Source organism: Pan troglodytes, chromosome 6 (assembly GCF_028858775.2).
Source record: "Pan troglodytes isolate AG18354 chromosome 6, NHGRI_mPanTro3-v2.0_pri, whole genome shotgun sequence".
Taxonomy (NCBI): Eukaryota; Metazoa; Chordata; class Mammalia; order Primates; family Hominidae; genus Pan; species Pan troglodytes.
In genome coordinates this window covers 42,907,256-42,933,853 of record NC_072404.2, presented here as the reverse complement: position 1 = coordinate 42,933,853, position 26,598 = coordinate 42,907,256, and the positions used below count along the sequence as shown (strand labels likewise).

The 26,598-nt window shown below is 39.9% G+C and overlaps 1 protein-coding gene across 19 annotated transcripts in view; it reads left to right on the top strand.

Moving 5' to 3' along the window:
- Positions 1-26,598, top strand: part of ELMO1 (engulfment and cell motility 1) — a 589,252-nt gene that overhangs the window by 301,230 nt on the left and 261,424 nt on the right. For all 19 annotated transcript variants that reach the window (XR_010158837.1, XR_010158836.1, XR_001719198.4 and 16 more), the window contains one exon: positions 8,474-8,578. Coding sequence is in view for 13 of the 19 variants with exons in the window: in XM_003950985.6 (XP_003951034.1) it covers positions 8,474-8,578 (105 nt within the window). In the remaining 6 variants the exon portion in view is untranslated. The remainder of the gene's footprint in view (positions 1-8,473; positions 8,579-26,598) is intronic.

The window sequence follows — 26,598 nt, the reverse complement described above, 5'->3', positions numbered from 1 at the left end:
GGGACAAAATGAAAGTAAGTTATTTCATACAAATTATCTGGATCATGAGGCAAAAGCAGTTTTCTTTCATACCTCTTTAACTTTTCTTTTTCATCTGTTTAACCTGTGGGAAAAACAACTTGTCTTAAATTATTCACCATTTAGATCTGAATTTTTAAATTTTCTTATTTTCAGTTTTTTTTGGTTTATTTCAGTAGGGTTTTGGAGAACAGGTGATGTTTGGTTACATGAATAAGTTCTTTAGTGATGATTTCTAAGATTTTGGTGCACCTGTCACCCAAGCAGTGTACACTGTACCCAATGTGTGTAGTCTTTTATCCCTCACCAACCCCCATTCTTTCCCCTAAGTCCCCAAAGTCCAGTGTGTCATTCTTATGCCTTAGCTCCCACATGAGTGAGAACATACGATGTTTGGTTTTCCATTCCTGAGTTACTTCACTTAGATTAACAGTCTCCAATTCCATCCAGGTTGCTGTGAATGCCACTATTTCATTTTCTTTTATGGCTGAGTAATATTCCATGGTGTATATAAATATGCCACGTTTTCTTTATCCACTCATTGATTGATGGGCATTTGGGCTGGTTCCATATTTTTGCAGTTGCAAATTGTACTGCTGTATACATGTGTTTGCAAGTATCTTTTTCATATAATGACTTCTTTTCCTCTGGGTAAATACCTAGTAGTGGGATTGCTGGATCAAATGGTAGATCTACTTTTAGTTCTTTAAGGAACCTCCACACTGTTTTCTATAGTGGTTGTACTAGTTTACCTTCCACCAACAGTGTAAAAGTGTTCCCTTTTCACTGCGTCTATGCCAACATCTATTGTTTTTTGACTTCTTGATTATAGCCATTCTTATAGGAGTCAGGTGGTATTGCATTGTGGTTTCGATTTGCATTTCCCTGATCATTACTGATGTTGAGCGTTTTTTCCATATGCTTGTTGTCCATTTGTGTATCTTTTGTTGAGAATTGTCTATTCATGTTCTTAGCCCACTTTTTGGTGGGATTGTTTTTTTCTTACTGATTCGTTTGAGTTCTCTTTGTAAATTCTGGATATTAGTCTTTTGTCAGATGTGTAGATTGTGAAGATTTTCTCCCATTCTGTGTGTTGTCTGTTAACTCTGCTGATTATTTCCTTTTATGTGCAGAAGCTTTTTAGTTTAATTAAGTCCCTTCTATTTATGTTTGTTTTTGTTGCATTTGCTTTTGGGTTCTTGGTCATTAAGTCTTTGCCTAAGCCAATGGCTAGAGGGATTTTCCAGTGTCATCTTCTGTAATCTTTATGGTTTCAGGTCTTAGATGTAAGTCTTTTTTTTTTTTTTGAAACGGAGTCTCACTCTGTCCCCCAGGCTGGAGTGCACTGGCGCCATCTCGGCTCACTACAAGCTCTGCCTCCCAGGTTCACGCCATTCTCCTGCCTCAGCCTCCCGAGTAGTTGGGACTATAGGCACCTGCCACCACGCCCGGCTAATTTTTTTTTTTTTTTTTTAAGTAGAGGTGGGGTTTCATCATGTTAGCCAGGATGGTCTCGCTCTCCTGACCTCGTGATCTGCCCACCATGGCCTCCCAAAGTGCTGAGATTATAGGCGTGAACCACCACGCCCGGCCTTAGATTTAAGTATTTGATCCATCTTGAGTTGATTTTCGTGTAAGTTGAGAGATGAGGATCCAGTTTCATTCTTCTACATGTGGCTTGCCAGTTATCCCAACACCATTTGTTGAATAGGGTGTCCTTTTCCCACTTTATTTTTTTATTTGCTTTGTCAAAGATCAGTTGGCTGTAAGTATTTGGCTTTATTTCTGGGTTCTCTATTCTATTCTATTGGTCTATGTGCCCATTTTTAAACCAGTTCCATGCTGTTTTGATGACTATCACCTTATAATATAGTTGGATGTTGGGTAATGTGATACCTCCAGATTTGTTCTTTTTGTTTAGTCTTGCATTGGCTCTGTGGGCTCTTTTTTGGTTCCATATGAATTTTAGGATTATTTTTTCTAGTTCTCTGAAGAGCAGTAGTGGTATTTGGATAGGAATTGCATTGAATTTGTAGACTGCTTTTGACAGTATGGTCGTTTTCACAATATTGATTCTACCCATCCATGAGCATGGGATGTGTTTCCATTTGTTTGTGTTGTCTATGATGTCTTTCAGCAGTGTTTTGTGGTTTTCCTTGTAGAGGTCTTTCATCTCCCTGGTTAGGTATATTTTTAAGTATTTTATTTTTTTGCAGCTATTGTGAAAGAGGTTGAGTGATTTGATTTTCAGCTTGGTCGCTTTTGGTATATAGCAGAGCTACTGATTGGCATACATTAATTTTGTATCCTAAAACTTTACTGAATTTATTTGCCAGTTTTAGGAGCTTATTGGATAAGTCTTTAGGGTTTTCTAGGTATACAATCATATCATCAGCAAACAGTGACAATTTGACTTCCTCTTTATTGATTTGGATACCCTTTATTTATTTCTCTTGTCTGATTGCTCTGGCTAGGACTTCCAGTACTATGTTGAATAGTGGTGAAAGTGGGCATCCTTGTCTGTTCTAGTTCTCAGGGGGAATGCTTCCACCTTTTGCCTATTCAGTAGAATGTTGATTGTTGTAAATGGCTTTTATTACCTTAAGGTATATCCCTTCTATGCAGATTTTGCTGAGGGTTTTAATCATAAAGCGATGTTGGATTCTGTCAAATGCATTTTCTGCATCTGTTGAGATGATCATATGATTTTCGTTTTTGATTCTGTTTATGTGGCGTATCACATTTATTGACTTACGTATGTTAAACCATCCCAGCATCCCTGGTGTGAAACCCACTTGATCATGGTGGATTATCTTTTTGATATGCTGTTGGATTTGGTTCACTAGTATTTTATTGAGGATTTTTGCATCTGTGTTCATCAGTGATACTGGTCTGTAGTTTTCTTTTTTTATGATGTCCTTCCCTGGTTTTTGGTATTAAGATGATACTGGCTTCATAGAATGATTAAGGAAGGATTCCCTCTCTCTCTATCTTTTGGAATAGTGTCAATAGATTGGTACTAATTCTTACTTGAATGTCTGATAGAATTCAGCTGTGAATCCATCTGGTCCTGGACTTTTTTTGGTTGGAAATTTTCTTTATTACCATTTCAATCTCACTGCCTGTTATTGGTCTGCTCAGAGATTCTATATCTTCCTGGTTTAATCTAGAAAAGTTGCATATTTCCAGGAATTTATCCATCTCTTCTAGGCTTTCTAGTTTATATGCATAAGGGTGTTCATAGAAGCCTTGAATAATCTTTTATATTTCTCTAGTATCAGTTGTAATATCTCCCATTTTGTTTCCAATTGAGCTTATGTGGATCTTCTCTCTTCTTTTTTTGTTAATCTCACTAATGGTCTATCTTCTTTTTTTTTTATCTTTTCAAAGAACCAGCATATCATTTCATTTATCTTTTGTATTTTTGTTGTTGTTGTTGTTTGTTTCAATTTCATTTAGTTCTGCTCTGATCTTCATTATTTCTTTTCTTCTGCTGGGTTTGGGTTTGGATTGTTCTTGTTTCTCCAGGTCCATGTTTGTGCTCTTTCAGACTTCCGATGTAGGCATTTAATCCTATGAACTTTCCTCTTAGCACAACCATTGCTGTATCCCAGAGGTTTTGATAGGTTGTGTCACTATTATCGTTCAGTTCAAATATTTTTTTAATTTCCATCTTGATTTCTCTGTTGACCCAGTGATCATTCAGGAGCAGGTTATTTAATTTCCATGTGTTTGCATGGTTTTGTGGATTCCTGTTGGAGTTGATTTCCAATTTTATTCCACTGTGGTCTGAGAGAGTACTTGATATAATTTCAGTTATCTTAAATTTACTGAGACTTGGGCCAGGCACAGTGGCTCACGCCTGTAATCCCAGCACTTTGGAAGGCCGAGGTGGGTGGATCACCTGAGGTCAGGAGTTCAAAACCAGCCTGGGCAACGTGGCAAAACCCTGTCTCTACTAAAAATACAAAAAGTAGCCAGGCATGGTGGCACGTGGCTGTATTCCCAGCTACTCGGGAGGCTGAGGCAGGAGAATTGCTTGAACTTGGGAGGTGGAGGTTGCAGTGAGCGAGATTGCACCACTGTACTCCAGCCTGGTGACAGAGCGAGACTCTGCCTCCAAAAAAAAAAAAAAATTACTGAGACTTCTTTTGTGGTCTATCAGATGATCTGTCTTGGAGAGCATTCCATGTGCTGATGAATAGAATGTGTATTCTGCAGTTGTTGGGTAGAATGTTCTGTAAATATCCATTAAGTCCATTTGTTGTAGGGTATAGTTTAAGTCCATTGTTTCTTTGTTGACTTTCTGTCTTGATGACCTTTCTAGTGCTGTCAGTGGAGTATTAAAGTCCCCCACTATTATTGTGGTGCCATCTATATCATTTCTTAGGTCTAGTAGTAATTGTTTTATAAATTTGGGAGATCCAGTGTTAGATGCATATATATTTAGTATTGTGATATTTCCCTGTTGGACTAGTCCTTTTACCATTATGTAATGTCCTTCTTTGTCTTTTTTAACTGCTGTTGCTTTAAAGTTAGTTTTGTCTGATATAAGAATAGCTACTCCTGCTTGCTTTTGTTGTCCATTTGCATGGAATATCTTTTAACCTTTACCCTTTACCTTAAATTTATGTGAGTCCTTATGTGTTAGGTGAGTCTCTTGAAGGCAGCAGAAACTTGGTTGGTGAATTCTTATCCTTTCTGCCGTTCTGTACCTTTTAAGTGAAGCATTGAGGCCATTTACATTCAATGCTAGTATTGAGATGTGAGGTACTGTTCTATTCATTGTGCTATTTGTTGCCTGAATACTTTGTGTTTTCTTCATTGTGTTATTGTTATATACACAACATGTATGTATTGTGAGATTTATGCTTTAAGGTCCTCTGAGATATATGCTTTAAGGAGGTTCTATTTTTTTCTTTTTTTTTTTTTTTTTTTGAGGATTTGTTTCAAGATTTAGAGCTCCTTTTAGCAGTTCTTGTAGTGCTGGTTTGGTAGTGGCGAATTCTCTCAGCATTTGTTTGTTTGGAAAAGACTGTATCTTTCCTTCACTTATGAAGCTTAGTTTCACTGGATACAAGATTCTTGGCTGATAATTGTTTTGTTGAAGGAGGCTAAAAATAGGACCTCAGTCCCTTCTAGCTTGTAAGTTTTCTGCTGAGAAATCTGCTGTTAATTTGATAGGTTTTCCGTTATAGGTTACCTGATACTTTTGCCTCACTGCTCTTCAGATTTTCTTTTGTCTTACCTTTAGATTACCTGTTGACTATGTGCCTAGGTGATGATGTTTTTGTGATGAATTTACCAGGTGTTCTTTGAGCTTCTTGTATTTGGTTGTCTAGATTTCTAGCAAGGTAATTGAGGGAGTTTTCCTCAATTACTCCCACAAATATGTTTTCCAAACTTTTGGATTTCTCTTTTTCCTTAGAAACACCAATTATTCTTAGGTTTGGACGTTTAGCATAGTCCCATACTTCTTGGAGGCTTTTTTTCATTTTTTAAATTCTTTTTTCTTTGTCTTTGATGGATTGGGTTAATTCGAAAGACTTGTCTTTGAGCTTTGAGGTTCTTTATTTTGCTTGCTAATTCTACTGCTGTTACTTTCCAGTGAATTTTGCATTTCTCTAAGTGTGTCCTTGGTTTCCAGAAGTTCTGATTGTTTTTATTTATGCTGTCTGTTTCACTGAAGAATTTTTCTTTCATATACTGTATCCTGTTTTTTATTTCTTTAAATTGGACCTCATCTTTCTCTGCTGCCTCCTTGAGTAACTTAATAATCCGCTTTCAGAATTCTTACTCTGGCAATTCAGATATTTAATCTTGGTTTGGATCCATTGCTGGTTAGCTAGTATGATCTTTTGAGATATTAAAGAACCTCGTTTTGTCATATTACCAGAATTGTTTTTCTGGTTCCCTCTCATTTGGGTGGACTAAGTCAGAGGGAAGATCTGGGACTCAAGGACTACTGTTCAGATTCTTTTGTCTTACAGGGTGCTCCCTTGATGTGGTGTTCTCCCCCTTCTCCTAGGAATGTGGCTTCCTAAGAGCCAAGCTGTAGTGATTGTTTTTGCTCTTCTGGGTCTAGCCACCCAGCAGAGCTACCCAGCTCCGTGCTGGTACTGGCAAGCGTCTGCAGAGTCCTGTGATATGATCGGTCTTCAGGTCTTGCAGCCATTGATACCTGCACCTGCTTCAGTGGAGTTAGCAGGGGAGTGAAGTGGACTCTGTGCGGGTCCTTGGCTGTGTTTTTGTTTAGTGTGCTGGTTGCCTCCCAGGGAGCCTGTGGTGGTGATCCAGTTCCTTCAAAGGGTCTGTGAATTATCTCAGCTTTCCTGGTATGTTCCTGCCGTTGTTCTTGGAACAAAAGTTCATGATGTAAGTCTCCACATGCTACTCTATCCTTCCGAATGGAAGCTGCAACTAGTCCTGCCTTCTATCCACCATCTTGGAAAAACTGGCAGATCTGCATTTTCAGGATAGTTCCTGGTCATTGTTTTCAGTAATCAATGGTGAAGAGTAGATTGCTAATCTTAGTAAGAGTCTTGTGATGTTTTTGCTGGGTGATCTCAAGTAGATGGAGAGTTCAGATCAGCCAGGCCTTCTCCTCTTAGGCATATTTGTAACTATTTTTTATTTGGGTAAATTTATGGGGTACAAGTATAATTTTGTTACATGGATACACTGAATAGTGGTGAGGTCAGGGCTTTTAGTGTATCCATCACCTACATAGTGCATTGTACTCAGTAAGCAATTTCTCATCATCCCACCAATTCCCAGCCTTCTGAGTTTGCATTGTCTATCATTCCACACTCTATGCCCATGTGTGCAAATCATTTAGCTCCCACTTCTATGTGAGAATATGTGACTTTTGACTTTCTGTTTCTGAGTTATTTCACTTAAAATAATGGCTTCCAGTTCCATCCATGTTGCTACAAAAGATATGATTTCATTCTTTTTTTATGACCAAATAGTATCCCATTATGTATATGTACTACATTTTCTTTATCCAGTCATCCATTGGTGGACACATAGGTGGATTCTATATCTTTGCTATTGTGAATAGTACTGCAATAAACATACGAGTGCAGATGACTTTTTGGTATAATGATTTCTTCTTTTTTTTTTTTTTTTGAGACGGAGTCTTGCCCTGTTGCCCAGGCTGGAGTGCAATGGCACGATCTCGATTCACTGCAACCTCCGCCTCCCAGGTTCAAGCTAATCTCCTGCCTCCACCTCTCGAGTAGCTGGGATTACAGGCGCGCACCACCATACCCAGCTAATTTTTTGTATCTTTAGTAGAGACGGGGTTTTACCATGTTGGTCTCAAACTCCTGACCTCATAATCCACCTGCCTCAGCCTCCCAAAATGGACTACAGGCATGAGCTACCATGCCCAGCCAATTATTTCTTTTCCTTTGTGTAGATACCCAGTAATGGAATTGCTAGATTTAATGGTAGTTCTATTTTTAGTTCTTGAGAAATCTCCATAGTGTTTTCCATAGAGGTTGTACTAATTTACATTCCCATCAACAGTATATAAGCATTTTCTTTTTTCCCTTTTCTCACCATCTGTTATTCTTTGTCTTTGTACTAGTAACAATTCTGACTGGTGTGAGATGGTATCTCATTGTAGTTTTCATTTGCGTTTCTCTGATGATTACTGACGTTGAGCATTCTTCCATATGCTTGTTGTCCATTTGTATGTCTTCTTTTGAAAAATGTCTATTCATGTCCTTTGCCCACTTTTAAATTGGATTGTTTTTTGTGTTGCTGAGGTGTTTGAGTTCTGCATATCTGTAGCTATTATTTCATCTTTGGGGTTCTGTGTGTTGTGTGTGGTGACCCTAAAGACCAGACAGGAAGGTTCTCAGACTTCCTGAGAGCAGGCAGATGTCAAGACCCTGTGGATATCTGAACTTTATCCAGTGTCTGTGCTCAGAGGCCTGTGGACTGTGTAGCCCTGGACAGTTCACAAAGCCCATCAATGTATGGGGCTGTATTTAACCTCCCACATAAGGATGCGGAGTCAAGGTGTGGGTAGGTCGTGGTTTCCTTGGAGTCAGCTTCCAAATTAAATACCAGAGTTGTGGCTTTATCCCAGTTTTTTTCTACCCAAATGCTGTTGGTTTCATTTTAGTGCAGCCACCAGAAATAATTTTTGCATCATTTTCTTTTTCTCACAATGTCACATGTCTAAGAATAATCCTATGTTTGAATATTTAGCTTGGTTTCCTAATCCCAGGTACAAAATCTGGTTTTGCTGTCCTGAGGAGCAGTAGAAAGAAGTCCCTGCATCCACCTCAGTAGGTTTACATGGAGATAGAAAATGTCATCATGTTTGATTATTTGGACCTTACCTTGTAGCACTTCACTCTTGAGGAGGGAAATCGGATCTCTGGTGGTTGGTAAAATCTGCTGAAGAATTAACCTTATCATGATTTTGTTTTACTCACAGAATCATGTCAACCCTGCCATGGACTTCACGCAGACTCCACCTGGGATGTTGGCTCTGGACAACATGCTGTACTTTGCCAAGCACCACCAAGATGCCTACATCCGGGTAAGCAAGAAGCCCCTTTTCAGATATTGTGTGTTTCCTACTCAGTGTTAATTTCAAACTCACAAATACGGAGGGATTACCTTTAGATGAGTGACCCCATATTTTCTGTCTTTCTTAGTAAACTAAAAAAAAAAAATCAGAATTAAGTGAGATCAATCAGGGGACTGAAATGAGGATTTTGACTTTTAATTTTTTTTCTTTTGATGACATTAAAAAATACAGTAGATACTAGGAAAACATTTCATATAGTCCAATATTGAATTATGACAAAAACTCTTAAATAGCAAGGAACAAAAATGAACTACCTACCAAAAACTTGCATGACTCCAAATTCAGAGGCTGTTGAGTCTGACACTGGAGGAACAATGAGATAAACAGAAACAAAGAGAAAAACGGGAGAGATGGGGAAGGCAGAGAAATGCCTTCTTACATTTCATGTCAGACTCATCAAATTCTAGTCACGAAGGTAGATTAATTTGTGGGTGGAGCAGAAGGAAGTGGGGGACTCTATTTTCTCTGTGAAATGGAAGATGCCACCTGCTGAAGATGCCACCTGCTGACTGGGCATTGCTGGCATGGAGAATGAATGAATGGAAGCCTAAGGTGACAGTGGTGGAGAAGGCTCTCATCTATCAGGGCTGCTCGGTTGGAGCCCTGGATTTGTGCTGACACCTCTCCCCTGTCCTCAGGGTGAAGAACCCAGATTCAGTCAGGATGAGGTAGATCCAAGATTGAGATCAGGGAAGGATATGAATAAATGGGGCAGGGGAATTGGTGAGTGGTTAAAATGATGACTAGATGTAAGCTTAGAAAGTATTTGATGAACAAGTTGCCTAAATCAGGAAGAGTAAGGCTGAACTTAAAATATGGTAAGAGCATGTCCATTAATCTCATATTCTCTGTTGGATTCTCTGTAGCACTGGCTCCCTGGAGACCTGGGTTCGAGCCTGGCACTATCATCATCTAGTGATGTCAGTGTGGGCATTTCCTTTGGTCTGGGCTCATGTTTCCTCTGTAAACCAGAGAGACTTGATGGTTCTTAGCTGGGACAGTATTTATTCCCCTAGAGAGCATTTGGCAATGTGTGGGCGTGTTTCTTCGGTTGTCACCATGCCTGGTGGTGTGCTACTGGCCAAAATCTGTAATCTATGGGACCGTTGGCACAGTGAAAAACTGTACCACCCAGCAGTGACCTCCTTGAATAAGGCCATGCCAGATCACTGAGTTCTCTTTAGGAAATATATTTTAAATTTGTGTGTTGTTCTATATATATGGAGTTTGGGAAGCTTTGACCTATTCTGAAATATTATTTGTAATCTGATTATATAGAGAATTTCATTGTCATTTCTCTGAAAGGTTTGGGATCAGGTGTTTGGTCAGAAATATAGTCCCACATAAGACAATTGTTTTTCCATAAAACTTTGGTTTGACTTATATGCGAATATATTTTTTGCACAGATGGTTTCTAATAATGTAATCTGCTTTTGTAGTAAGTAAATTAATATTTTTGAGATACCATGTAGTATAGCCTTGGAGAGTTGAGCGTGAAAAGTAGAAGCTAAGTAGAAATTGAATTTACCACTAACTGATTAATGTTCATGGATGAGTGTTTCTAAAATTGGAGCTTATTGATGCTGAATGTATTGTTAATTGCATAAGAAGCATATGTCTCATGAAAAGTAATTTAATGTTTTAAGCCTGTTTTCCTCAATGTGTTCTTTAAACATTGTAAGTGAAATGAATACCATGGCAGCCTGACAAAACTTTATATTTGATCAGGACTTAAAAAACCTATTTGTAAAGAGAAGTGTGGCTTTTGGTCCACATGCACTTTTCTTTATTGGTTAGACTTTCCTGTATCTCAGATGACTTTATTGATTTCTCAGAAGTGTCCTTTCCCTAATTTTTTCTGTGTCCCATTTGACTTTGGGGCATTTACTAGATAGAAAGCTAAGGCTATTTATGTGAATGCATGGGGTTAGTAGAGCATATATAAAGTCTGAAGATCTCTGCAAGGAAATTTTAGGGTGACTTTGAAAATAGATATCTCCATGATATGGCAGTAGTGCTGTAGGTAATGAAAATAGTGATCTGGACAGCTAATTAAATTTTGATTCATGAGCTCAATGGTCTTTTCTGAAACATAAAGATGGGCTCAATCTTTTCCATTTACATTTTGATAAAAATCCGCTTTTTTGAGGATGTATATCTTCTCTATGAATGCAGTTTTTCATTTATTATTTATTTCTTTCATTTGATAAATGCTTATTCTGTACCTGAATATAGCCTCACTATTCACTCTCTTTGCCAGTCAGATTTATACTTGAGATTTAAAAAAAATTGTAACACACACACACAAACACATGTATATATGCACAAATATTCCCTCATTGCCCTTGTCACTCCCAGGTATCATGGTCCCTCACCCACTTTCTAGCCATGTGTTCCCAAGTTGTTTTTTGCCCTGTGTTCAACTTGCCTGCCACTCACTTTTCAGCATCCTGCTCCAAGACTTCTCTCCATTGCTTTCTGGAAGCTGTATTGCCAAATGCAGGGCACTTTCCTCATCCTTTGTCTCGTTGGCCTTGCCCTTGACACCTGACACTCTCTAGTGACCAGTCCTCTCTTGCCCAGCAGCCAGTGATCTGTCTTGGCTCTGTTGCTGACCGTTGCTCTTAGTCTCTCTGGCAGGTTTCTCCTCCGCCTGCCCATGAAATACACAGGCCCCCAGGACTCTGTCTCTGGACCTTTGCTTGTCTCAGTCCCTCAGGCTGCACATTTCCTAAGTAACCATCAAATGCCCAGCCATGAGCCAAAGGATGGGGATTCCTCAAGAAAACAAGTTGCTCATGGGTCCTGACATTGAGGAGTTCACTGTCTAGAGATCAAAAGTAGAGGTGGTGGTGGTGGGGTGGGGGGTGAAGAGACAAATACCAGGCAGCTTCCAAGTCACTTGTCATGTGTCTTGATTGAGTATGCTGGGAACACAGAGGAAAGTCACCAACACAGATGTGGGGGTCAGGTCAGGAAAGCTTCCCGGAGGAAGTGGCATCTAGGCTCAGAACTGTTGAATAGTACTAGTTAACTAGGTGAAGGGAAGAGATGGAGAGTACTACCTCATGTGGATGGAACCATGAGAGCAAAGGTACAATGGTGCATGCTTTGTTCGGGGAGCCACACTAGTATAGGATGGCCAGGGCAGGGACTGGCTAACGGGGCATGGCTTGTGAGGCAAATGTGCTACTTCAGTGGGGACGTCTTAAGCCATCTGAAGAGGTCTGTTGGACCTAAAGGCAGTGAAGAATTTCTGAAGTGTTTTAAATCAAGATGAGAATTAAGTTTAGACAAATCACTGTCCCGCTAGAAAACCAATGTGAGAAATCAAGACCAGAGGCAAAAATAAAATGTGGGAAATTATAGAGAAATGGAGATAACTTGAACTAGGGGAGTGGGAGTGGCAATGAAATGGGGCAGTTTGAATGAGTTACTTTGGAACTAAAATCAACTTGACCTTCTCCGAGGAAGAGGGAGGTTTCTGCCTTGAGTGGGAGGTAGACAGTGGCACCATTAAGGAAACAGATAATGCAGGTCTGTGAAGGGGCAGGCATTTGGACCATCCAGACTCTTACATGCATGTGGGACATCTGTCTAGGAGGACATATGCCGTAGGCAGTGAGATCTGGGTGGCTGAGCTCAGACCCACGTAGACATCACAATCTATGTTCTAACTCCTTAAGCATTCTTATTCCCTCCAATTCATTCTTCTGTTTTGTCACAATATTATCTTAGTGGCCTCCTTGCTAATGTCTGGAACCTTCAAACCCATCTTCCGTGCCAGTTGCTAGGATGATCTTCCTAAACAGAGTTCCGAGTGCTTCAAGGGACCATGCCTGGCCCACAGCCTATCTCTGTGGCTTTATCTCTTGCTACCAACTTCCCTTTCCCTCTTTCCATCCCCCCACCACCATAGTAGCCTTTGTCTATATAAATGATGGTAGGCCAAACTAGCCAGGCAAGTCTCTACCACTGTGTCTTTGCTCCCATTCTTGTTTCTGCTTGAGTGCCTGTCCCACATCATCTGCCTGTTGGACAGCCCTCATGGCAAAGGCCATGTTCTGTCTGAAGAAGACTTCCTGACCCTCTACCCGGTTGACTCCAACCACTCTCTTTGCACTGTGGACACACAGTTTAAATCCTAGAACATTGTACAACCTTAAATGTATTTACTTTCTATTTCCCCTAATTGATTGTAAATGTCTTGTGAGCAGGCACCAAGGTTCATTTATATTCTAGCCCCTGGCACAGAGCCTAGCACATAGTGGCTTTTAATCATTTCTTGTAATTCACATGAGTAAAGAGTTTTTTTTAGTTCTGGTTTAAATAGTCTCTTGACCATGATAAATGCTTTTTTTACCATTGGAGAATCATGGCTTTTGTTCCTCCTAACAGTTATAAAGGTATATTTTTGATATGTGAATTTTGTGATGGACAGCCTGGTTTCTCATGTTATATTTGAATAAAGTTTTGTAACTGTGTACTGATGAAAGCAGTGGGTGTAACTGAATTACCCCAAACTTGGACGGGCACAGAACATGAGGAGGAATTGCAAATCTGAGTATCCTACTGTGCATGGAGTAAAATCTGGAGGCATAGCACGATTTCAGACTTCCGAGTCTTACTTACTCTGGGTATAATTGCTTTTACTTTTTCTAGAAATGTTTCACTCCCCAGCTTTCCAGACCAAAGGAATGGTACAAGGCTGTCTCAATAAGGAGACAAGTGGAGGGAGGGTTCTTGGCTCATGCCCATGATCCTGCTGTCATTATTTTCAGAGACAAGATAATGGTACAGAGTTGAGTGTGTTGTAGATGTTTTGTTTTTCTTTTTTCTTACTCCCTGGAATGACAATTCTCAGTGTTTTGGAAGAAGGAAGCTTAGTGACTCCATTGGAAACAAAATCTTTAGACTTAGAGTTTATGTTTTTTGTTTGTTTGCTTGTTTAAGATACAGTCTCACTCTTTTGCCCAGGCTGCAGTGCAGTGGTGCATTTTCAGCTCACCACGGTCTCTGTGTCCTGGGTTCAAGTGATTCTCATGCTTCAGCTTTCCAAGTAGCTGGGGCTACAGGCACACACCACCATGCCCAGCTAATTTTTGTATTTTTAGTAGAGATGGGGTTTCGCCGTGTTGGCCAGGCTGGTCTTGAACTCCTGACCTCAGATGATCTGCCCGCCTTGGCCTCCCAAATTGCTGGGATTACAGGTGTGAGTCACCGAGCCCAGCCAAATTTATGTTCTTGATGTATTTAATTTTATTCACTGGGAACTACTGAAAAACCCAAATTACCTGGTTTTAGTTTGGCTGAAGACCTATGCTGGCCAATGTGGGAGCCAAGATTCAACCACAAAGCAGGAAGCAATGGCAAGGAAACCTAGGGCTCTCTCAAAGGTGGAACAGGAATAATAAGAAATACTTAAGAAAAAGGCTATGACTAGCAGATAGGGTGGTCTCAGGATAATGTAATTCTTCATGGTAATATTCACCTTCCCGTTTGGCCAGAGCAAATGAATACCTAGTGTGGGTTTGGTAACATGCAAGACAGGCTGCATAGTTGAGCTCAGTCTTCAAGTAATCCCTAGGAACAAGCATTGTTATCACCATTTTATAAATTCAGGAGCTGGGACTTAGAGAGGTACAGAGAGTTTGGTCTGTCAAACAGCCAGTAGACAAGCCTCCAAATCTCAGGCTTCTTCCAGTTCTGTAGCCTCTGTCTCTGGGCGTGGAGTATGATGAGGGAAACAGTGTTGTCATTCTTGGAATGGAGGGAAAGGGGACAGAGTCAAAGAGAGAATGATTAGAAAACATGGAAAGTCCACAGGACTATCAAACAAGTCATCATATTCAGTTAAAGATCTTCTGAAATCTAGCATGGTCAGGAAGCCATTTCTAAAGATACTTGATTGACACCCAAAAGATGCTATTTTAAGGAATAAGTGAGCCCAGGGAAGGTATCATTGCAAAGCTTTTCATGTTTCAGAGATAGTCTTTAGTTTCAGAGTAGTGACAGGAGAAGTAACATGCAGAAGTATTCAGATGTTCAGAACCTATTGTCAGTCATCTGACCCCTCTTGGCATTACAGTCAGACAGAAGCAAACTGTGCATTAATCCCAGGCTCTAAAAAAGTTAGATAAACATTTAACGCCCAACAATAAAATCCAAATGCATGCAAATGAGATGTTTCTATTATTGATTACATCTTTTTCAGAGGGAAAAAATACACATAGAAAACAGAAACAGTCCATCTTCTTAGGTGCTAAAAAGTATCCAACTAAAAGGAGAAAAATCCTTTTAACATTCATATTCATTCATTCATTCATTCATTGACTTTTTCATGAAATATTATCAAACACCTACCACGTGCCTGCGTGGAGCCATGTGCAGTGGCTGTGGTGGTGAAGAAACGCAGGATCTGATTCTGAAATACCTGAAATGGAAAAGCAATCAAGTGAAGGCAGTATTTGTTTATTTGTTTTTTACTTGAGAGATTCCTTGTTTCCTTTGGGATTTTTAGATGTGACTTATGCTGGGCACAACTATCAAGTTATAAAAATGTTGCTTGATACTTCTTTGCAGTTTTTCACAATATATTGAGCAGGTAAATATTTCATTATTTTGTAAGTTATTATACTGTTTATATCAGAATCACTTAGGCTTGCCTCCTTTCCCAGTGACCTAATTTTAAACAATGGCACTGCTTCTTAGAGAAGTATTCTGTTGGGCAGTCAGTATGGAATAGAACAAGCCTGACCCCTTTTCTCTGTTTGATTTGGCATGGTGCTATGTCATAAATAAAATATTTTCTTTTCTTTTATATATATATATATTTTTTAATTATACTTTAAGTTCTAGGGTACATGTGCACAACATGCAGGTTTGTTACATATGTATACATGTGCCATGTTGGTGTGCCGCACCCATTAACTAGTCATTTACATTAGGTATATCTCCTAATGCTATCCCTCCCCCCTCCTCCCACCCCACATCAGGCCCCAGTGTGTGATGTCCCCCTTCCTGTGTCCAAGTGTTCTCATTGTTCAGTTCCCACCTATAAGTGAGAACATGCGATGTTTGGTTTTTTGTCCTTGAAATAGTTTGCTGAGAATGATGGTTTCCAGCTTCATCCATGTCCCTACAAAGGACATGACCTCATCATTTTTTATGGCTGTATAGTATTCCATGGTATATATGTGCCACATTTTCTTAATCCAATCTATCATTATTGGACATTTGGCTTGGTTCCAAGTCTTTCCTATTGTGAATAGTGCCACAATAAACATACGTCTGCATGTGTCTTTATAGCAGCATGATTTTATAATCCTTTGGGTATATACCCAGTAATGGAATGGCTGGGTCAAATGGTATTTCTAGTTCTAGATTCTTGAGGAATCGCTACACTGTCTTCCACAATGGTTGAACCAGTTTACAGTCCCACCAACGGTGTAAAAGTGTTCCTGTTTCTCCACATCCTCTCCAGCACCTGTCGTTTCCTGACTTTTTAATGATCGCCATTCTAACTGGTGTGAGATGGTATCTCTTTGTATCTCTTTGTGCTTTTGCTTTGCATTTCTCTGATGGCCAGTGATGATGAGCATTTCTTCATGTGTCTGTTGGCTGCATAAATGTCTTCTTTTGAGAAGTGTCTGTTCATATCCTTAGCCCACTTGTTTATGGGGTTGTTTGATTTTTTCTTGTAAATTTGTTTGAGTTCTTTGTAGATTCTGGATATTAGCCCTTTGTCAGATGAGTAGATTGCAAAAATTTTCTCCCATTCTGTAGGTTGCCTGTTCACTCTGATGGTAGTTTCTTTTGCTGTGCAGAAGCTCTTTAGTTTAATTAGATCCCATTTGTCAATTTTGGCTTTTGTTGCCATTGCTTTTGGTGTTTTAGACATGAAGTCCTTGCCCGTGCCTATGTCCTGAATGGTAATGCCTAGGTTTTCTTTTAGGGTTTTTATGGTTTTAGGTCTAACATTTAAGTCTTTAATCCATCTTGAATTAATTTTTGTATAAGGTGTAAGGAAGGGATCCAGTTTCAGCTTTCTACATATGGCTAGCCAGTTTTCCCAGCAACATTTATTAAATAGGGAATCCTTTCCCCATTTCTTGTTTATGTCAGGTTTGTGAGAGATCAGATAGTTGTAGAAGTGTGGTATTATTTCTGAGGGCTCTGTTCTGTTCCATTGGTCTATATCTCTGTTTTGGTACTGGTACCATGCTGTTTTGGTTACCGTAGCCTTATAGTATAGTTTGAAGTCAGGTAGCGTGATGCCTCCAGCTTTGTTCTTTTGGCTTAGGATTGACTTGGCAATGCGGGCTCTTTTTTGGTTCCATATGAACTTTAAAGTAGTTTTTTCCAATTCTGTGAAGAAAGTCATTGTTAGCTTGATGGGGATGGCATTGAATCTATAAATTACCTTGGGCAGTATGGCCATTTTCATGATATTGATTCTTCCTATCCATGAGCATGGAATGTTCTTCCATTTGTTTGTATCCTCTTTTATTTTGTTGAGCAGTAGTTTGTTGTTCTCCTTGAAGAGGTCCTTCACATCCCTTGTAAGTTGGATTCTTAGGTATTTTATTCTCTTTGAAGCAATTGTGAATGGGAGTTCATTCATGATTTGGCTCTCTGTTTGTCTGTTATTGGTGTATAAGAGTGCTTGTGATGTTTGCACATTGATTTTGTATCCTGAGACTTTGCTGAAGTTGCTTATCAGCTTAAGGAGATTTTGGGCTGAGATGATGGGGTTTTCTAGATATAGAGTCATGTCATCTGCAAACAGGGACAATTTGACTTCCTCTTTTACTAATCGAATACCCTTTATTTCTTTCTCCTGCCTGATAGCGCTAGGCAGAACTTCCAACACTATGTTGAATAGGAGTGGTGAGAGAGGGCATCCCTGTCTTGTGCCAGTTTTCAAAGGGAATGCTTCCAGTTTTTGCCCATTCAGTATGATATTGGCTGTGGGTTTGTCATAGATAGCTCTTATTCTTTTGAGATACGTCCCATCAATACATAATTTATTGAGAGTTTTTAGCATGAAGGGCTATTGAATTTTGTCAAACTTTTCTGCATCTGTTGAGGTAATCATGTGGTTTTTGTCGTTGGTTCTGTTTATATGCTGGATTATTTTATGGATTTGCATATGTTGAACCAGCCTTGCATCCCAGGGATGAAGCCCACTTGATCATGGTGGATAAGTTTTTTGATGTGCTGCTGGATTCAGTTTGCCAGTATTTTACTGAGGATTTTTGCATCAATGTTCATCAAGGATATTGGTCTAAAATTCTCTTTTTTTGTTGTGTCTCTGCCCGGCTTTGGTATAAGGATGATGCTGGCCTCATGAAATGAGATATGGAGGATTCCCTCTTTTTCTATTGATTGGAATAGTTTCAGAAGGAATGGTACCAGCTCCTCTTTGTACCTCTGGTAGAATTCAGCTGTGAATCTGTCTGGTCCTGGACTTTTTTTGGTTGGTAAGCTATTAATTATTGCCTCAATTTCAGAGCCTGTTATTGGTCTATTCAGAGATTCAGCTTCTTCCTGGTTTAGTCTTGGGAGAGTGTATGTGTTGAGGAATTTATCCATTTCTTCTAGATTTTCTAGCTTATTTGTGTAGAGATGTTTATAGTATTCTCCGATGGTAGTTTGTATTTCTGTGGTATTGGTGGTGATACCCCCTTTATCAATTTTTATTCCATCTATTTGATTCTTCTCTCTTTTCTTCTTTATTAGTCTTGCTAGTGGTCTATAAGTTTTGTTGATCTTTTCAAAAAACCAGCTCCTGGATTCATTGATTTTTTGTGTCTCTATCTCCTTCAGTTCTGCTCTGATCTTAGTTACTTCTTGCCTTCTGCTAGCTTTTGAATGTGTTTGCTCTTGCTTCTCTAATTCTTTAAATTGTGATGTTAGGGTGTCAATTTTGGATCTTTCCTGCTTTCTCTTGTGGGCATTTAGTGCTATAAATTTCCCTCTACACACTGCTTTAAATGTGTCCCAGAGATTCTGGTATGTTGTGTCTTTGTTCTCATTCGTTTCAAAGAACATCTTTTTTTCTGCCTTCATTTCATTATTTACCCAGTAGTCATTCAGGAGCAGGTTGTTCAGTTTCCATTTAGTTGAGCAGTTTTGAGTGGGTTTCTTAATCCTGAGTTCCAGTTTGGTTGCACTGTGGTCTGAGAGACAGTTTCTTATAATTTCTGTTCTTTTACATTTGCCGAGGAGTGCTTTACTTCCAACTATGTGGTCAATTTTGGAATAAGTGTGGTGTGGTGCTGAGAAGAATGTATATTCTGTTGATTTGGGCTGGAGAGTTCTGTAGATGTCTATTAGGTCCGCTTGGTGGAGAGCTGAGTTCAATTCCTGGATATCCTTGTTAACTTTCTGTCTCGTTGATCTTTCTAATGTTGACAGTGGGGTGTTAAAGTCTCCCATTATTATTGTGTGGGAGTCTAAGTCTCTTTGCAGTCTCTAAGGACTTGCTTTATGAATCTGGTGTCCTGTATTGGGTGAATATATATTTAGGATAGTTAACTCTTCTTGTTGAATTGATCCCTTTACCATTATGTAATGGCCTTCTTTGTCTCTTTTGATCTTTGTTGGTTTAAAGTCTGTTTTATCAGAGACTAGGATTTCAACCCCTGCCTTTTTTTGTTTTCCATTTGCTTGGTAGATCTTCCTCCATCCCTTTATTTTGAGTGTATGTGTGTCTCTGCATGTGAGATGGGTTTCCTGAATACAGCACACTGATGGGTCTTGACTCTTTATCCAATTTGCCAGTCTGTGTCTTTGAATTGGAGTATTTAGCCCATTTACATTTAAGGTTAATATTGTTATGTGTGAATTTGATCCTGTCATTATGATGTTAGCTGGTTATTTTGCTCGTTAGGTGATGCGGTTTCTTCCTAGTCTCAATGGTCTTTACAATTTGGCATGATTTTGCAGTGACTGGTACTGGTTGTTCCTTTCCATGGTTAGCACTTCTTTCAGGAGCTCTTTTAGGGCAGGCCTGGTGGTGACAAAAATCTCTCAGCATTTGTTTGTCTGTAAAGGATTTTGTTTCTTCTTCACTTATGAAGCTGAGTTTGGCTGGATATGAAATTCTGGGTTGATAATTCTTTTCTTTAAAATGTTGAATATTGGCCCCCACTCTCTTCTGGCTTGTAGAGTTTCTGCCGAGAGATCAGCTGTTACTCTGATGGGCTTCCCTTTGTGGGTAACCCGACCTTTCTCTCTGGCTGCCCTTAACATTTTTTCCTTCATTTCAACTTTGGTGAATCTGACAATTATGTGTGTGTATTATGTGTCTTGGAGTTGCTCTTTTCGAGGAGTATCTTTGTGGCATTCTCTGTATTTCCTGAATTTGAATGTTGGCCTGCCTTGCTAGGTTGGGGAAATTCTCCTGGATAATATCCTGTAGAGTGTTTTCCAACTTGGTTCCATTCTCCCCGTCACTTTCAGGTACACCAATCAGACGTAGATTTGGTCTTTTCACATAGTCCCATATTTCTTGGAGGCTTTGTTCATTTCTTTTTATTCTTTTTTTCTCTAAACTTCTCTTCTCGCTTCATTTCATTCATTTGATCTTCCATCGCTGATACCCTTTCTTCTAGCTGATCGAATTGGCTACTGAAGCTTGTGCATTTATCACGTGGTTCTCGTGCCATGGTTTTCAGCTCCATCAGGTCCTTTAAGGACTTCTCTGCATTGGTTATTCTAGTTAGCCATTTGTCTAATCTTTTTTTGAGGTTTTTAACTTCTTTGCGATGGGTTCGAACTTCCTCCTTTAGCTTGGAGAAGTTTGATCGTCTGAAGCCTTCTTCTCTGAACTTGTCAAAGTCATTCTCCGTCCAGCTTTGTTCCGTTGCTGGTGAGGAGCTGCGTTCCTTTGGAGGAGGAGAGGCGCTCTGATTTTCAGAATTTTCAGTTTTTCTGTTCTGTTTTTTCCCCATCTTTGTGGTTTTATCTACCTTTGGTCTTTGATGATGGTGACGTACAGATGGGGTTTTGGTGTGGATGTCCTTTCTGTTTGTTAGTTTTCCTTCTAACAGTCAGGACCTTCAGCTGCAGGTCTGTTGGAGTTTGCTGGAGGTCCACTCCAGACTCTGTTTGCCTGGGTATCAGCAGCGGAGGCTGCAGAACGGCAAATATTGGTAAACAGCAGATGTTGCTGCCTGAATGTTCCTCTGGAAGTTTCGTCTCAGAGGGGTACCCGGCTGTGTGAAGTGTCAGTCTGCCCCTACTGGGGGGTGCCTCCCAGTTAGGCTACTTAGGGGTCAGGGACCCACTTGAGGAGGCAGTCTGTCCATTCTCAGATCTCAAGCTGCATGCTGGGAGAACCACTACTCTGTTCTAAGCTGTCAGACAGGGACATTTAAGTCTGTGGAGATTTCTGCTGCCTTTTGTTCGGCTGTGCCCTGCCCTCAGAGGTGGAGTCTACAGAGGCAGGCAGGCCTCCTTGAGCTGAGGTGGGCTCCACCCAGTTTGAGCTTCCCGGCCACTTTGTTTACCTACTCAAGCCTCAGCAATGGCGGGTGCCCCTCCCCTAGCCTCGCTGCCACGTTGAAGTTTGATCTCAGACTGCTGTGCTGGCAACGAGCGAGGCTCCGTGGGCATGGGACCCTCTGAGCCAGACGTGGGATATGATTTCCTGGTGTGCCGTTTGCTAAAACCGTTGGAAAAGCGCAGTGTTAGGGTGGGAGTGACTCAGTTTCCCAGGTGCCGTTTGTTACCCCTTCCCTTGGCTAGGAAAGGGAATTCCCTGACCCCTTGCGCTTCCCGGGTGAGGCAACGCCTCTCCCTGCTTCGGTTCACGCTTGGTGTGCTGCACCCACTGTCCGACAATCCCCAGTGAGATGAACCCGGTATCTCAGTTGGAAATGCAGAAATCACCCGTTTTCTGAGTTGCTCACGCTGGGAGCTGTAGGCTGGAGCTGTTCCTATTTGACCATCTCAGAACCTGGACCCCAAATATTTTCTTAATTAAACTGCTACCCAACCAGTTGATAAAATCCTACTCAACAAAGCTGTTACCCAATGGAATTTGTATAATCTTGAGGTTTCCAGGAAAAAATTTAAAAGTAAATCTTGGAAACTGTTTGTTCCTTACATATCTGGCAATTCTTTTTTGTTTCTAGTTTTATCGAGATATAATTGCTTACCCAAAAAAATCACATAATTAATGTATACAATCTGGAGACAGAACCTTGCTTCAGCGTCCCTCATAATTTATGATTAACGTTTCATCTAGTTGGAAAATCTTTGCATACTGGCTGACTGTTATAGAAGATAATGAATTTCCTGAGGGGGGAAAATAGAAATGCCTTTAAAAATAAGATTAATCACAATGGTTTCGTGCAATTGTGAGACAGAGCATATATATGTTTCTAATATTATGCCAAATCAGAAGACAAATATTTACAATATGTCAAGTAAATAAGTCTATGAGTAAAGATGGCTATTTCTACTGAAGAATTGTTTTCTCAAGATTGTTTCATTATAGCCACTTTTTTAAACAGATGAAGAATTTAAAGTATGTTTAGTTTACACTATTTTAAAACCTTTAAGTGGGTTTTTCCTCCTCATGATGCAATGCATATTACATCTTACTTACAAAAAATAGTCGGGAGAAATAATGATTTAGATCCTAACTAATGGTTGGGACAGGGAGGCCTGGATTTTTTGATGCAGAAACCTCAAGAAAATGCTCTGAAATTACCTAGCGTGAGAAAAGCTACTATCTTTTGAGCCTTTACTATGTTCTGAGTACTTAACATACATTATTTGTAATTTCCCTTCAATGTTCCCAGACATGGGAAGATAAAGAAACCTTATGCCCTTTCCTTCCAGTCTATAGATCTCTCTGTTCTTCTCCTCAAGGCCCACCTCAAGTTCAGAGTCATTTTGGGGAATCTCTTTTCAGCTTTTCCAGTCAGGGAGCTAAACATCAATGATCACAGCAATCACATGTTTGGAGCTCACTAGAACAACTAAGTTGAGTATTTTCATTTATTTCTTGCAGCACCCCTCTGAGGTTGCCACTGTTACTGTTTGCATTTTACAGATGAGGAAACTGACACATGGAGAGGTTAAGTGGTTTGTCCAAAGTCACACAGCTAAGGTAGTACCAGAGCTGAATTTTAAATCCAGATAATATGTGTCCATTGTCCATACTGTGTGCTTTTGAGAGGCTTATAGATTCATATGGAGGTGGTAGCCACAGTTCGAATGAGTCCTACAGATGTGTTTTGCTTCACTGACCCAGTGTTTTTAAAAAGAAGAGAATTTGATTGCCTTTTTTCAGGGCTTACACTCCCTCCCCAATTAACTTAGAGCCCCAGACACCTTCTTGTATTATGGCTGACTGCTTCATGCTTTCTAGTTATCTGCCTGGTACTTGAAGGCACTCGAGTTAGTGCCCGTTGATGATGATAGTCTGTAATAACATTTGTGAAGTTCTGAGCACACCGCCAGCACATAGAAGGTGCTTCAACCATTTGAGTTGATTGTTCCCATTCCCACTCCTTAAAGTAGTACTTGATTGATGTACAGCCTTCTGAGAGTTTCATATGTATTTGCTCGGTGTTTATCTTTTCATCCTTGTAAACTCCCAGAAAGCAGGCATTTCATCTTTGGTTGGGTGTTTATTCCCTGGCTGAGAATGAAGGACTTTAATCCCAACCTCCTGAGACTGAAGAAAAGGAAAAGGCATATTTCCCAGTTTCTCCTGTTGTGAGTTTTAAAGAAAAAAAGTCACACGAGTATATTATAAACAGACTGCACTGGACCAGTGCTCTGGGAGCTCTGAGCATCATCAGCCCTCTGTACCAGGAGTCAGACCATAGAGTGGATCCCTCGCAGGACAACAGTATGCATTGAAGGGAACAGGAACCAAGTAGCCTCTGTGCATTAAGGCAGGGTGCTGGTGGAGGCGACGCCAAGACTTTAAAATAAACTAAGGGACTTCTAACATTTCAAGGGGGAATTTGGCAGTTCCCCAAGCGACATAATTACAGGACAGTGTGTAATGTGCAATTAAACTTAACTATGAAGCAAATGATTGGAATAATGCTTAGTGCACAACATTTTTTTGTTTCCATTGTGCTGACAGAGCCTCCCCTTCTCTCGTCACTGAAATGGCTTCAACAGCAATTGCTCTTCATTTTTTTAAAAATAAAATTATATGTTGCCAGTTAAACACACAATTCCATGTAAAGGAACATTTTTTTATCTGAGTGACATTTTTCTTTTAGGTGATGTGGAGAAAGGATTCAGTTTAGAATAACAAGGACCCCAAAGGCACAGCCTTGCTGGGACGTTTGAGTTTGAAATGATTCTTTGTCTCATAATTCATTTACTTTTTTCCTGGCTTTAATTTTTGTTCTTTCTTTAACCAAGGTCCACAGCTTGGAGGCTTGTTTGTATATACAGGATTTTTTCATGTTTTAAAAATAGTGGCATTAATTTCGTTGATTGTGAATAACCAAGCTGTTACTGCCAAACAATCAGGACCCCTTGAGAGTGTGAATATGTGATTAGATTTACTAATTGAGCTGGAAGGAAGAATTTCTGACTTCCAAAGCCAGTGATTTGAATGGAATGCTTCAAGCATGAGGATGAGATCATTGTTAAATGTGGGCTTGGTTTTATCTCAGAAGACCCCTTGTCCCAGGGAGGGAGGGCAGATTCCACAAACCCCTATTAGCTGACTGTAGCAGTGCCCGCGTGGTGTGCTCACACCACCTCGGATGCTCACCTGTGTTCTTGTGGTGCTGGATGAGGTGTCTGAAATCTGAAGCAGACCTGAAAGCTGGTAGTTATCTCCTTGTCTCTCTTGGTACCACCCCAAGCTGAGCATTAGGTTCAGAATGCTTGCTTGTTTGTTTGCCGTTGTCTCAGGTTAACTGAAAATACTACAGCATTGCAGAAAAATCCAAACAGCTCTACGTGGTGTTTTGAAATTTATCCCAACTGTAGGCTGAGTGACCCGCAGGTTGGACAGTCTGTGAAAGCCCCAAAGTCTCCGTGTTTCCTCAGTGTCAGGACCTACTTTAGTGATCTCCGGGTCCAGGGCTGAGACCTCAGGAACATGATTATCTCTCCTTTTTTCTCTCTCTTCCTCCCACATCTTGATGGAGATGCCTCTCACTGGGCCTCTCCAAATATCCTCCATCAGATGCAGGATGTAGCCTGCCCTCTTGTTGCGGAGCTTCTTGCCAGAGATAGTGGTGATCTCCTTGCCCACACACTTGTTCCTGTGGAAGTCATTGCCGAGGCACATGTAGTACTTTTCTAGGATGACCCAGGCTGCCTTTCCATGGTTTTGATGCAAAAGCAGCCCATCTTGGAGAGTCCTTGGTGAAAGAGGTTTCAGACTTTTTTACTTAGCATTCTCCAAAGGTTTTTTGTTGTTGGTGGTGGTGGTTTTTCTTTTTTCTTTTTTCTTTTTTAATTTTAAAACACAGTGGGACTTTAAAACAGTGATGGATTTGTTGAGAAAAAAATGAAATTAAGCTATATAGTGAACTATATGTAGTTGACATATTGTAAACACAAGTCTAATGTGAATTGAAAGGTTAAAAACTTCAGAAGGATCACATGTGCCTGACTCCCTCACTGAGGTACCAGCCAAGACTTAGCTCACAGTAACTGTTGTGGTTTCTCTATCTTAGATCCAGTTAGTATCTTTCCATTATTTCTCCAACCCAATTCTCCAAATTCAGCCCATATTGTCCATTTTTATGTCTTGTTTAGCTAGTTAAATATTTATTGAGTACAGTACCTGCTCTGTGACAAGCCCTCTTTCTTTCTGCTGTAATTGACCAAGCTTCCACCTTTAAATGTGCATTTTTCTACCTTAGCTGTGCAGAGCTCAGCAGCTGCTGTGCTGGGGTTTCGCTATTTCTTCTCCCTTTTCTGCTTTAATTGTTGTAATGCAGGAGTTCAAAGAACTGCAGCTCACTTCTTATTTCTTTGAAGGGGAAAGGTTTCTGGGACTCCTCTCTCTTCTGTTTTTCTCAAGAGAATGCAGACCTCTCTGCCTTTTTAATTTTTTAATTACTATACATTGTGTTTTAGAACAGTTTTAGGTTTATAGAAAAGTTGAGCAAAAGTACAGAGGGTTCGTATATATCCCATCTCTCATTTCTCCCACACACAGCTTTCTCTGTTATTAACATCTCACATTAGAATGGCTCATTTGTTACAATTGATAAGCCAATGTCTTGCAGTCTTGCTGTAATTGTTTATTAGTTCCAAGTTTTTATGTATTAATTCTTCGGAATTTTCTACATAGACAATCATGTCCCCTGTGAACAAAGACAGTTTTGTTTCCTCCTTCCCAGTCTGTACACCCTTTTTTGTTTTCTTATTGCACTAGCTAGGACTACCAGTAAGATGTTACATAGGGGTGATAGGAGCGACCATCTTAGCCTTGATCCTGATCCTAGGGCAGAGTCAAGTTTCTCATCATTAAGTATGATGTTAGCCATAAGTTTTATGTAGATGTTCTTTATGTAGCTGAGGAACTGCTCTATTCTTAGTTTGCTGAGAGGTTTTTTTTATCATGAATGAGTGTTAGATTTTATCAAATGGCTTTTCTGTATCTATTGATACCATTATACAACTTTTCTTCTTTAGCCTGTTGATACAATGGTTTACATTAACTGATTTTTGAATGTTGAATGAGCCTTGCATACCTGGAACAAATCCTACTCGGTTGTGGTGCATAATTCTATTTATAGATTGTTGGATTCTATTTGATAATTTTGTGAAGGATATTTACATTTATGTTCATGAGAGCTATATAGATCCGCATTTTTTTTCTTTCTTATGCCTTTGGTTTTGGTATTAGGGTAATACTGGTTTTATAGAATTAGTTAAGAACTACTCCTTCTGCTTCTACCTTCTGGAACAGATTGTAGAGAATTGGCATCATTTTCTTGTTTAAATATGTTATAGAATTC